The sequence below is a fragment of the Musca autumnalis genome, unplaced genomic scaffold, assembly GCF_047663935.1.
Source record: "Musca autumnalis isolate F117 unplaced genomic scaffold, ASM4766393v1 scaffold_2, whole genome shotgun sequence".
In the NCBI taxonomy this organism is placed as follows: domain Eukaryota; kingdom Metazoa; phylum Arthropoda; class Insecta; order Diptera; family Muscidae; genus Musca; species Musca autumnalis.
Window position 1 is genome coordinate 95,641,912 of NW_027411755.1, and position 14,374 is coordinate 95,656,285.

Consider the following 14,374-nt stretch of genomic DNA (forward strand, 5'->3'; position numbering starts at 1 on the left):
TGTTTCAGAACCTACAAGTAGCTACTAATTTTTAATACGAATACAACGTTTCCTTTATGACATCGAAAAAATAGTAAAAATTAAAAGATTCTTGCAGTACTGGAACAGACCAAATGTTAACACGCTGGTCTGTTTTTGGAAAAATTGATGCCGGTAGAGATGTACAAACTGACTTATGTATTTGTAGGAACCTCTAGCAACTGCTTATAAAATGTAACGAACGGAGTGCCTTCTTCACGACTCCATTTCAACTTCATCCGGATGCTATTGAAATGTGAGAAATGGATGCCAATCTTTGGATTGCATCCGAATGCGGTTAAAATGTAAGGAATTGGAGTGCAATTTTCACGACTCTTATTGAACTGCATCCGGATGGAGTTAAATTGTGAGAAATGGATGTCATTCGTTGGTCGCATCCGAATGCGCAAAAAAGGTGGGGAATGGAGTTCATTTTTACGACTCCGTTAGAACTGTATCAAAGCATGCCCTGATAGAACTAGTCTACATTCCACTACTTCCAATTAATTTTGCTGGGATATACATAGAATCAATTTCTGATTCGATTTATGCATGTCCGTCCGTCTGTTCACAACGTACAGGTTGCATTTATTGTCCGATTCAGCTGAAAATTGGGGAATATCACTTTTAGCCAAAAGAAGAACGCTATTGCTTTTGGAGAAAATCGGTTCAGATTTGGATATAGCTTCCATATATATTTTCGGTCGATTTCAAGTATTTTCTGCACCAAACACGCTATATATGTATCATTTCGATGGAATATGAAATGTGTGACTGAATTCGGTCTAGAAATTAACGTGCCAATTATATCGAAATCGGTTCAGATTTGGATAAAGCTTCCATAAAAATTTTCGCCCGATTTCACGTATTTACTGCCCCAAACACCCTATATCTGACCAATTTTGATGAAATTTGGAATGTGTGACGGAATTTGGTCCAGTTATAAGTGCAATATATCGAAATCCGTTCAGATTTATATATATCTCCCATATACATATATTTTACATATTCACAGTGGTGTAGGGTATCATATAGTCGGCCCCGTCCGACTTTGATCCTTTCCTTACTGGTTTTAATTTTAAATATTCAATCTAAACTAAAAATGTACACGTGTATTTTCTGCCGTTGAGTTGTTTTTTTATTGATTTCTGCAAATGTGTACATGTTGCAAGGAGATTAGTATTTTTGTTGTTTTTTTTTCGTAGTAGAGTTTTTTTTATGATTTTTTCAAAAGTTGAACACGTACATATGTTGCTATGATATTACTTCGTTTTTTCCATAGTGCCACGACAATTCAATCTGTTTTTGAGTTATTATATCAACAATTACATATGCCTACATATATCCTTAATAATATTTTCTATGATGGAAAGATAAATAAACTGAAAAATACACAGAGAAAATCACTTACACATCAAGGAGTACAGACCCAAGATTTGGTAGAAGACGTTTTAAAATTCCCCAGATCAACACAAACAGATAATATGGTGGAGAGAAGAGTTTCGTCATTTACACAAACGCATATTTTGAATTTTGTTGAAATCGACATGCAAACCGACAAAGCAAGCACTACTGATAAGGACACTCAAACTGTGGAGACCAACTACTCAAGCAATACTGCTGATAAGAATACCCAAACTATGGAGGTATTAGTTACTGCAGAAATGGCGTGCCACACATGTGAAATGCCAACCGAAACAAATGGAGAACAATGGCAGGTCTTGGAATACGAAGCAGTCGAAGCAATAATAAAAGAACCACATTTGAAAATAGAATCGGATTCTGTAGATGCGGAAACACAAACGGAAGAATTGCCTGTGAAAGTTGGTTTAGAAAACACTGATCCCACAAATATTTCGGCAATTTTCAAAAACATTCGAGACCGTGAACGATCACCATTTGCAGCCACCCTCACATCGATGTCTACCATGGCTGTGCCATCAGCATTACTGTTTCCCAGTATGATATCGCATGCTCTAAGAGCAGGCGCTGGGGCAGGTACAACGACTAATCCATTATTTAGTTAGTAGTGGAATTTAGTAGTGGAACTTCTCGTTGTTGATTTCTAATTTCTAATTCGTTTTTCACGACTAATCCTGTTGAGAATGTTATTAATAGAACGATAAGTCCGATTTGTCGATAGCTCCACAATATCGCATTCACGGCGCTTCGTCCATTCCATCTCACCAAAAACATTTGGGATATTCAAAATAGTGTATTATTGTTGCTCATGTTAACTGTATTTGGCTAAAATATTGTTTTCGTTTTTTGTTAATATTTGCAGGCTGAAAATTTGAGGAAAAAAGTTGCCCGCATGGAGGATGAAAATGATTCTCTAATGATGCAGTTGAAAAAAATGGCAACACGTTCTCGAAGTATGTTAAGATGTTGTTGTTGTAATTATCATTATTGTTGTAGCATTTAATTGACTATCTCATAGCGAAGAGAGAAAGTGTTTCCACATTTTGTCAGCCACTGGAGTAGCTGTAAACCAGAGATGAACGCTGCGAGCAATCGCTTTACGTTTTCGCTCTTATGTTCATCTCTGCTGCAAATCTACGAGCTTTCATTTTAATGATATTTGTTTTATTCTTATGTTATGTATGCGTGTTTACTTCAGGGAAGATCTTCTTTGTAAAGACTGTGTATTGCGGGATCCCAATGAGTTGTTTTTGCGTTTGCTTCGTTCCCTCAAGTACAATGCAAGACAAAAGAAAAGCAATCAGTTCAACACTGTAAAACAAACTTGTTCAGATGAACCATCAATGCCATTTGTATGTACCCAGAAAAAACTTTTCATATCTACCCATTCAGACAAAAAGTAAATGTCGTAAAGATAATGACAAATATGACATACACTAGGGTTTGTATATAGATGAAAAATAACAGCACATATGACATTGGTGACTCGTGTGAACTATACCTTAGCGATGATTAATACAGCACTTTGATCAGAAGCTGTTCTGTGGAAGCACTTTCTCTTTATTTATTTATGACGCTTTGAATTCGACGTTTATCTTTACTAACCACAAAAACCGCTAACTCTGCTCATTTCCTGCACCCTGTATTTCCCCTCTTTAATGTACATGTGTATGACTCACTCCTACTAAATGTGTTACATTGCCATTTTTTACAGCTGCTCATCAATCAATGAATTTGGTTTTCTTTAAATTGAACTCATTTTCCTCTAAACTTAACTCTTTTGTACATCATTCACCTGTTTGCAGTTACTTTTCTTTTGATTGAGCATGCACTGTTATTGAAATCATATTGAGCCTTGTTTCGTAGTAAATTTTCGTTTTATTTCTGCACAGCTCGAAAACTTAGTCCCACACCACGACGTTTGGCACCAGAGGTTCAAGCAGAACGTGACGAAGGTATATCGGACGAGGATGATCCAGCCGAGTTGCGAATTTTATTGGAACTGAATGAACAGGAAGCTTCAATATTACGTCAAAAGGTAGATGATTTGGAGAAACAGAATACAGAAGCCAAAAAACAGGTACGAGAACTTCAAGAGAAACTTGGCTCAACGGACAAGAAATCTAGTTTGTTTTCGGCAAACAATAGCTCGGATAAGAAACTTAAAGCATTGAATGATGAATTGGAGCTATTGCGAAAGTCTGTAACGGAAAAAGATAAACAGATTGAACGTCTACAGTCTTCTTCGTCGTCCCAGTCAAACGTGAATGTAAAACGTCAGTTGGATATGGTAGAGCAAGAGGCAACAGTGCTTCGATCCAAAATAACTGCCCTCGAAGCAGAGAATGAACGAATACAAAAGGAAAACAAACGATTACAGTTATTATCACTAAAGAAGTCTTCATCTACTGACAATGGGGAGCTTGCGAAGGTCAAACAAGCTCTGGCAGCTGTCGAAGAACAAAAGAATGGACTAGAAACGAAACTTAAGCGTATTATGCAAGAAGCCGAAACCAAAATGCCGCCTAGACTTGAAATCCGTGTTACAGATTTAACGCCTAAGAATCAACTGAAAAGATGGGTGGAAGAATTAGACGATGAAATTACGGAACTAAGGGCTCTTGTTGCGAATAGTAATGCCCTTAGCTTGAAAAATTTGCAATCAGAAAAGAAGTCATTGGAGGAAGAGTTGAATAAATACAAAGCCAAACTAAGTCAGGTTGAAAATGATTTGCGTGAGTATAAATGTAATATTTAAAAAATTACCACACATAATTTTCGAACCATTCTGTCTGTGAATGTTGTATATCATTAACCATTTTCCATTTTAGAGAAATCCAAAACATCTTCAACACCTAAGATTTCTGAATTGGAAAAACAAATAAAGAAAGCCGAGGAGGAAATTAAACAATCCACCTCTAAAATTAAGGATCTCGAGGAGAAACTTAAGAAGCAGGAGGGCCTAGTATGTCTCAAAACCCATAATACCTGTTACATTTTAGTCAAACAATTATTGTTTTTTTGTAGGTCAAACAAACGGAATCCAATAAACTTTCCCTGGAGCAGCAAATGAAATCGGATAAGGAAAAAATTTCAAAATTAGAAAAAGACTGTGAAAAAGAAAGAAAAGATCGCGAAAAGCTTGAGACTAAATTGTCACAAAAGGATAATGAGCTGTTACAAGCTCGCAAAAATGCCGATAAAACAAAACAATCATTGGAGAAAGAAATCAAGGACTTGAAAACTAAATCATCCAAATCGGATTCGAAGCAAGTGCAAGAACTTAAGAAGCAAGTCGAAGATCTTCAGGAATCCTTGAGCAGTGAAAATAAACGATACAATGATCTGAATGTGCAATGGGAGAAATTATCAGAGGAAACAATATTGATGCGTGCTCAGCTAAGCACTGAGAAAAATACCCTTCAGACGGAGCTTAATAATGCCCACCAAAAGATATCTGAACTTGAGGCGATTCGAGTAAACCGGACGGAATTGGCCAAGAAGTTGAATGATGCCCAAAAGAAAATTCAAGAGTTGGAGACCAAAACCCTTAAGAATAGCTCAAAGGAATATGAAAAAACAATGTTGCAGAACAAGTTGGACGAGAAGAAGCACGAGTATGAGCGCCTCAAGAGGGAAAATGAAATGAACATTGACCTGGTGTTCCAGTTGCGCAAGGATAACGATGAACTAAATCGTAAACTGAGCGATTTTACACGCATAGAACATGCCAAGTCGTCGCTCAATGGCCATAGTGCAGATTTGGAAAATGAAATAAAATCATTGACTAAAAAGTAAGTTCAATACCTTCGTCACCATAGGATGGAGGGTATAATATGTTTTTTCTTTATTTATTCCACTTGGGAACATAGGATATCTACATGTTTATTCCATTTTATTTTATCATTACAAATATGTATGTTTTATTTCATTAAATGAAAGACTTATTTTTGCGATGTCCGTTGTTAGCCTTTTTCGCATGTATTCTTCGGACTTCCACGTCTTTTGTTTACTTGTGGATTCCGTTCCAAAGCATATCTGGCAATGTTGTCGGGGGTTTTACGAAGAGTATGACCTCTTTCTTCGCATCACTTTCTTCTCATCAGTTGTTTGCCAATGAGTAGATAGCTTGACTTCCTTCAGAGTTCGCTATTTAATATTGTATTAAATAAGAAATACGCCAAATTATTCGTAGGAATTTATTTATGTTTCGCTGTCGTACAATAACGTTTTGACGCAGGAATTGAATATACGCAATTTAGTTTGGAATGGTTATTTGCGGAGATCTCCATATTTTAGTCAATCGTCCAAAGCCCAGACCAGCTTAAAGTTCACATCATCCTCAACTTTTCATTGGGATGACAGAATTAAATAGCCGAATTGTTCCACAAAGTAAATCTCTACAGTATCTATATTAAATGTCCGGTGTTGTTGTTTATTCTTACGGATGTTGAATTCTCGTCTGCAAAGTCTAAGTCTTCAATATGACGCTGAAATCGCCATACAATTCCTTTCTTTCTCTCGAGCCAATGACTAGTAATATATCCCGACTAGGAACCTTTACTATAATTGCCATCAGTTGCTCAAAGAATACGTCTTTTTCATACTCTCAGTTTCTTCTGTTGGGGCAAAGCATTGAACAATTGTAACACATTCCCTCATTGCAGTATTGAGGCGTGCCGTCATGATCTGATCACTTCCCAAGATTTTAATGAATGTTTAGTTCCTTCACGTTTTCCCCTTTGCCGCTAAACAAAACTAGATCCCCGTTTGCTGTTATAAACGTCCCATTTTTGGTCCACCGCATTTCACTTGTCCCTAGGATTCTGAAGTCAACGATTTCCATTTAACATGCGCAAGTTTTGTAGAATCGGATAGTTCTAACGATCCAAGTTGCTATTCGTGTCCTTTTACGTGTGCCAAAGTTTGTAAACGTTAAAATCGATTAAGTTTCAGGTAAAGGGGTAATTGTTCCACTGTACCCTAGAATGGTGGTTGGGCTAGCTACCAGTCTGGCTTTATTTGTTGTTTATTCGTTTTTCACTCCGCACAGAGGGGAAATGTATGTTAAAAGTTGATTAAAACTCCTGAAAATCTTATTTATAATCCGATTGATATAATATTTTGCACAAATCATATTTTCGGTCCAAGGACAATTTCTGTAGAAAATAATCAAAATCGGTTCAGATTTCATACATTAGCATCGTATATGAGGTAAATAATGCACTAAAAGCTTGGTACAAATGGTGAAATTTGGTACAAACATACAAAACTAGCCTAGAACACAATGTTCCAATTTTGGTTGAAATCGATTCAGATATAGTCCCCATATATTTTTAATCGATTTTCTTATTCAATTGCACGAAAGCTCTAGTATATCATCGTAATTTTTTGTAATATAACCGAAATGTACATATGTACATACACATATGATTTCAGTCTATTTCATACAATTTTCCTAAAATGCCGTTGAAATTTGGTACAGAAAGGATAAAAATAAAAATAAGACAAATTTATTATGAATTTACTATAAATACCTACATATTTCGAAACAAGCACTGGTTGTATTACCCATATTTTATTTGAGAAAAAAACGTGATTTTTCCGAATGGCGCAAACATTTATCAAAAGTTTTGATTTAGTCTGATAAATAGGAATCCCGGTTATAAGACCGGCCCAAATTTAGTGTTGGCAAATGTTGCCAAAATATTTTTTTAATTTTTTAAATTTGCTTTGTATAAATTATTCCAATTTTACTTGAGAAAAATCAGTGATTTTTCGGAATGGCGCAAACATATATCAAAAGTTTTGATTTATTCTGATAATTTAGAATCCCGGTTATAAGACCGACCCAAATTTAGTGTTGGCAAACGTTGCCAAAATATTTTTTTTAATTTTTTAAATTTGCTTTACATAAATTATTCCAATTTTACTTGAAAAAAAAAAATCAGTGATTTTTCGGAATGGCGCAAACATATATCAAAAGTTTTGATTTATTCTGATAAATGAGAGACCCGGTTATAAGACCGACCCGAATTTAGTGTTGGCAAACGTTGGAAAAATATTTTTTTTTAATTTTTTTAAAATTATTTTATATAAATTATTCCAATTTTACAGGAGAATTTAAAGGTTTTAATGATTTCAGTTGAATAAATGAGTTTATTTCAGATTGGCACAACTATGCGTAGCGTATTATGTTTGAATCTGATATTCGAGAGTAAAGCGCATAAAACATCAAAAGTAACTATGGTTCGCAAACGTTCGCATCATGTAGTTTTTCGCCATTGAAATTTGAGTTGTCATAAAAGATATCTATGAAAGAAAAACAACTATTTTTGGCTATTATTATGAACTCTAATGCACATGCGTACAAATAAAATAAGTAGATTTGGCGAACTCTGGAACCAAAATATATTTCTATTTTGTAAATGTATTTCTTAAATACTTCAATATTTAAATATTTCAATGGCTTTAGTTGATAAAAATGAGTTTTTTTCAGAATGGCGCAAATGTGCGCAAAATATTATGATTGGAACTGATGTTGGAGACTTAAGTGCATAAATCTTCTTCTTCTTCTTAGCCGGCTTTTGCATTAAACAGAACGTGTTATTCCATAAGCCGAACTAAGAATAGATTTCCAAACGCACCGATCTTTTACTTTACTTCTCCAATTTTGGATGCCATGTTCTGTGATATCTTCTTCAACTTGGTCCTTCCGTCGGAGTTTTGGCCTTCCCTTGGGGCGTATACCGTCGAGTGGCTCGTATTCAAATGCCTTTTTGGCGGGGGCATCTTTATCCATCCTGCTGACATGGCCAAGCCAACGCAATCGTTGTAGTTTGATACGTTTTACTATATCGATGTCGGTCGGCTGGTATAGCTCGTGGTTCATACGACGTCGGTATTCACCGTCAACGCATATTGGTCCATAAATCTTTCGAAGAATTTTTCTCTCAAACACACCAAGTTCTGCCTCATCTGCTTTCGCAAGTACCCATGCTTCAGATCCATACATAAGTACGGGTAGTATCAGTGTCTGGTAGAGCGTAAGTTTTGTTTGACGAGAGGTGGTTTTACTTTTAAACTGTTTACTTAGACCAAAGTAGCATATGTTGGCCAATATTCTTCTTCTTTTGATTTCAAAACTGATGTTGTTCGTTTTATTTATGGCGGTGCAGAGGTAAATAAAGTCATTTACTACCTCAAAATTGTAGTTCTGAACATCAACAGTTGGTCCGAGCCTACTGGACGTCTTGCGTGTTGATACCATAAACTTTGTGTTACCGCCGTTGACTGCCAGACCCACTTTGGCAGACTCTTTTTCAATTTTCGCAAAGGTGGCTGTTACGGATCGAGTTGATCGACCTATTATATCAATATCGTCTGCGTAGGCCAGTAACATTATATCCTTATTGTATATAGTGCTATTTTTATCTCTATCGGTATATACATTCGATTCTCGTATGCTCTTTTCCAATAGAATGTTAAATAGGTCACACGATAGGCTGTCACCTTGCCTGAAACCTCGTTTAGTTTCAAAAGGTTCCGAGAGGTTCCTTCCTACTTTAACAGCTGATCTTGTATTAGCCAATGACATCCTGCATAATCGTATAAGTTTTGCAGGGTTACCAAACTCAGACATGGCTTGAAACACCTTTGATCTAATTGGGCTGTCGAAGGCGGCCTTATAGTCGACGAACACGTGGTATGTGTCGATCTGTCTTTCGTGGGTCTTCTCCAGTATTTGGCGCAGTGTGAAGATTTGGTCAATTGTCGATTTACCAGGTCTAAAACCGCATTGGTATGACCCGATTATGTTATTGACCATGGGTTTAAACGTTCACACAGCACACTCGACAGCACTTTGTATGCGATTGGGAGCAGACTTATGCCTCTGTAGTTTGTACACACCGTCTTGTCTCCTTTCTTGTGTACGGGACATAGGAGGCTGAAGTTCCAATCGTTGGGTATGCTCTCTTCCTGCCAAATTTCGGTAATTAACTGAAGCATACTCCTTATCAACATTTCGCCACCGGTCTTGAACAATTCGGCGGGCAGCCCATCAGCTCCTGCTGCTTTATTGTTTTTCAGCCGATTAATTGCTGTCATGACCTCGCTTTGGCTAGGTGGAAGACATTCAACGTCGTCGTTTGCGATTGGTTCTGGTGTATCTTCATCGCTGCCCATATTCGATAATAAGACCTTCATGAAATGCTCCTTCCAGATCCTCAGTACGCCATCTGTATCAGTTACCAGATTCCCTTCATGATCTTTGCAGGAGAATGTGCCTGGACCATACCCTTCAGTCTGGTGTTTTACACTCTGGTAAAATTTGCGAACTTCATTCTGACTCCTGAACATCTTGAGTTTCTCACGCTCACCTTTTTTGTTGCTCCTTCTTTTTTCTTCTGAAAATACGCTTCTCCTCTCTCCTCTTCTCCCGATATTTTTCTTACGCGCTTCGTGTTGCTACTGAATGCAGGGTTGCTCTGTATGCCGCGTTCTTTTCTTCAGTAGCCTTACGGCACTCCTGATCGTACTATAGATTTTTAGGTGGTGGTTTTTGGTACCCAAGTACAGATTTTGCGGCAGTTTGAAGTGAGTGGGCTATTCTTTGCCACCGCGCTTCCACATTATCGGGACAAGCAGTTCCGTCTTCCAGCATGTGAGTCAGAGTCATAGGCTTGTGCTATCTGTTGTGTTTGCAGCTTCTCGACATCCAGCTTCCGTCCTGTATTAGATCGCACTTTTGCCGCAACATTAAGGCGAGTGCGTACCTTTGCTGCTACAAGGAGATGGTCAGAATCGATGTTCGCTCCTCGAATCGATCGGACATCTAACACACTGGACGAGTGTCTTCAGTCTATCACAACATGATCAATCTGGTTTCTTGTTTTCCCATCTGGGGATATCCACGTGGCCTTGTGTATGTCGAGGTGTTGGAATCTGGTGCATAAATCACCAAAAGTAATTATGGTCCGCAAAAGTTCGCATCATTCATTTTTTCACTTTTGAAATTTGAGTTATCTAAAAATTTTCATAAAAAATGCATAAAAGAAGAGACATACCACCGTTATTAGAGAATGAAGATGCAACAATTTGAAATTTATATAAGCTTTTCTTGTTCAGGGAATGTACAAAAACAAAAAACTGGAAAAATATAGTTTTTCGCGAAAATAATTTTATTTTAATGTTCACCTAATTTTATAGTATTCGAACATGTACTTTTTTGCTTTTATTGTGGCTGAGTTAAATCGACTGCTGCGTTGGATTGGTTAACCGCAGAAACTTGCGATGGTCATAACGAGTGGGGAAAAGGGTTAGGTTACTGTCAACCAACAGCTTGTTTTTAAAAACGCGATTTTCATATTTTGAGTTTTGAGCAACTTTTGCCCTATGTTTCCCGTATGTGCTCCGGCGTCAATTACTGAACGTGTTACTACAGGGATCTCAGAGCTGTCTGCGTCTGCTTATTTAAACACTAAGCTGTCTGCGAGTGCTTATTTAATTCGCAGGTACCCAAAATATCTACAGGGCTTTCCACTATCCGCAACCCGTGGACGCGTCCGATAGCATTCAGCCATACTTTCCAATATTATGTTTGTTACTTCGAAATAATCATTTTAGAGTTTGTGTGTTACCTTAGACAAAAACTTAAAAAATGTTAAAACTTAAAATTTTCACATTTAAAGGGTCAGTAGTTAATTTGTTATTAATTTTGTGCCGATTTTAACTCGATTTTCTGCAGGCTAGAGAGTGCGGAACTTCAATTGAAATCGGAGGTGGCATCAACACGACTTCGCTACGAACAACAGGTGAAAACGCTAAGTGCCGAATTGACTTCTATGCAGGTAAGTGAACCCCATATCTCGACTGAGCCCTTAAACATCGTTGCAAATTACAGCGCCAATGTGAGAGATTTAAGAAGGACCGCGATGCATTCAAGCAAATGTTAGAGTCGGCTCAAAAGAAAATTGGGGATCTTAAGGCAAACAATGCTGGCCGACAAAGCCGTGGATCAATGCACAGCAGTGATGAAGATGATAAGAGCAAGATTGCTTACTTGGAACAACAGGTGAGATCGATGAGCACGATGAACAACAGCCATTCTAATGCATACTATATGCAAATATATTTTAGATCGGTTGTCTGGAGGATCAACTGGTGGAAGCTCGTCTAGAGGTCAGCAAAGTCAAGACTGAATTGGTTTCGGAACGCAGTGCTAACGAAATTAAAATATCCGAAATGCAATCGAAGCTTAATGAATTCGAGGAGGAACGAGTCATAGGTTCGGGTCGCACGAAGATTCCTGGCATGAAGACAAAACTTGAACTGTCTTGGCAAAAGGAGCGCGAAGATCAACAACGACTTTTACAGGAAACATCGACGTTAGCTCGAGACCTGCGTCAAACATTGTTTGAAGTGGAACGAGAACGGGATAAGGAACGCCTGGAATCAAAGAGACGTCTTGAACAATTGAAACGAACCACCGAAGAAGAAATGGAGGAGGGTCGTCGAAAGATTGCTGAGTTACAATGTGATCTCCTAGAATTACGGGATGTTCATGCAAAATTAAGAACATCAAATGAGAAGCTTAGAAGGGAACGAGAACGATACGAGAAGGAGTTAATAAAACGACGCATGGAACAAGAGGGAGGTGAACGGAAACTTGGAGCTCTTCTTCAAACTGTAGATGAGTTGGTCAAGATAGCTCCTGATTTAGCTGGAAGTAGAACGGGTGCCACACCAAACGATTTACGACCCGAACCAACAGCACCTAGGAGAAATCGCAGTCCGTCACCATCCATGAACACTTCCAACATATCTGGCGTACTGGCGCGCTTGGCAGAAGCCTCTGAAGAGGTACGCAAATTCCAACGCATCAGCGAAGAGGAACATGAACGCTATCGTATGAGACGTAATAATTTGAGACGTGCTGCATCACAAGAAAACGATCCACATGGCAGTCAAAGTTCCGTGGCCAGTGCTGCAAGTACAAGCAGAAATGGAACAAAAGTATCGCGTTCAGGACACAATGGTAGTTTAATTAGAAAAAGTCTTTCACTGGATCATTCAATACAAAGGGATCAGGTATTAATCAAGCATCCTTGACATTCATTATTATTATTTGTATTGACTTATATTTACTCCCACAGAACATTTGGCGTCAAGATGACGGTAGTGTATCCTCCATGCAATCCATTGATTCAGAGTTGGGTGGAATGGTACGGGACTCAAGTTATGATTCACGATTAGATTCAAGACTATCTGGTGGTTCGACACAGAGTGATATACCACGTGGGCCCCGTAAAAAAAAGAAGAGTCTTATGGGAAAACTGAGAAGTCTCACAAAGAGTGGTCGTAATTCCGAGAGTGAAATATCGGTGGGTATTGGCAAATTCGATTCCTCTATTCTATTTAGTTATTCCGAATACATGTTTTTATTAGATTCAAGGATCAGACTCCGACATAAGTGTGGCCAGTGACATGAGAGCGAGTAAGAAAGATTTACGTGGTCGACTATCCGGCATGTTCAAAAGATCTGGATCTACATCACGTAGTGGCAGTACAGAACGTATGTCCAGTGAACAAAGGCCAGTGGCCGTGACAGTGGTAGGTGATGAAGATGGTCCACAGCCCAGAGAGCCACCACCTGCGAATGCTGTAACACCAAAACCTATTCGATCGGTAAGTCAAAAAATGTTAATAAACATAAAACGAACAGCGAACGTTTATTAAATCCCATTTATGGCATTTTTATTATCTTTGGCATACACCTGCAAAATCAGTATATCGCTTTTTTACTCAAATAGTGTCTTAAGTTATACAATCGATTTTTTCAGAAAACGCATTTTAAGTTGTCTATTGAATTTTTACTTGCCGACTTAAAAGATTATTACATAAAAGATAATATTATTAAACTTATCGAGTTTTCAAAATATCAGCATTAAAGGCCTACGTTTAGAAAATACACTTAAGGAGGATGGAAGTGGAAAAAATTGTTCGTATTGGCGATTTTCTGGGAATTCTTTTTATATTCTTCGTAATTGGCATTAGTTTCAATGTTTTCTAAACAAGAACTGCTGCAACAGAATGGCTTGAGAAAACGCGTGAATCAATTTTAAAATGGAACAACAAAAATTGCCACAGAAAAAATTGCCGAATGTAAATCTGCACAAACTTTAAGACAATATGTTGTAAAATGCATTGAAAAAAGGAAATGAAATTGTTGAGTGTGGACACTCTTTGAATAAATGAGTGATATATTTGAATTTGTACATACATATGCAATTTGTATAAAATACATATATATTTTATTATTTCACTTAAACATCCTACAGATCTAATGTAAACACTTTCGTTTTTTACAGATTGCTAAACCTCCAACGCCAACCACTCCAATTACAAAGCGCAAAATGGCTAAATGATAACTCAATTCAATCAACCAATCAATCATTTGTAGTCTATTGTTATTATTTATGAATTTTAAACATTTTGTTTTCATTTCATTTTTTTCACATACCATAAAAATTAGAACTTTTTATCGAATAAAGTATAAATTGTACGTATGTACAGTTATTGTTACGTAGATTTCGTAGTATTTTTATTTACTTATCACCGAAACAAGGATAAAATAAATAACAAAAAAAAAATTACTTACAATGAAGTATTTTCTTCCTTTGATATCCCTGTTGAAAATAATAGGTTATTGTACGTTTAGAAAGTATGTACTTGCGACAGCTAATAATTGGTTAAATAACTCATTATTTGAAAAGATTTATTTTTCCTGGATGGGCATGTATTGTGGCGGGGCATTCGTAGTGCTATGGTTAACATGTACGCCATGCATAACAGCGCTGCTTAAAACATTTGCAACTGAGATGCCTTTTTCACATTTAATCTATATATTTAGGGGCATTTTGAGTTTTGAAAT

The 14,374-nt window shown here is 37.3% G+C and overlaps 1 protein-coding gene across 1 annotated transcript in view; it reads left to right on the forward strand.

Moving 5' to 3' along the window:
- The window catches only part of LOC141394312 (uncharacterized), a 78,432-nt gene extending 64,403 nt beyond the window's left edge, over positions 1-14,029 (forward strand). Inside the window, 10 exon segments of the mRNA XM_073968543.1 lie at positions 2,303-2,393; positions 3,333-4,175; positions 4,272-4,405; positions 4,468-5,234; positions 11,189-11,291; positions 11,345-11,515; positions 11,581-12,531; positions 12,597-12,824; positions 12,889-13,128; positions 13,812-14,029. Of these exon segments, the coding sequence (XP_073824644.1) occupies positions 2,303-2,393; positions 3,333-4,175; positions 4,272-4,405; positions 4,468-5,234; positions 11,189-11,291; positions 11,345-11,515; positions 11,581-12,531; positions 12,597-12,824; positions 12,889-13,128; positions 13,812-13,868 (3,585 nt within the window). The 3' untranslated portion in view covers positions 13,869-14,029.
- Positions 14,030-14,374: the final 345 nt, after the last annotated feature.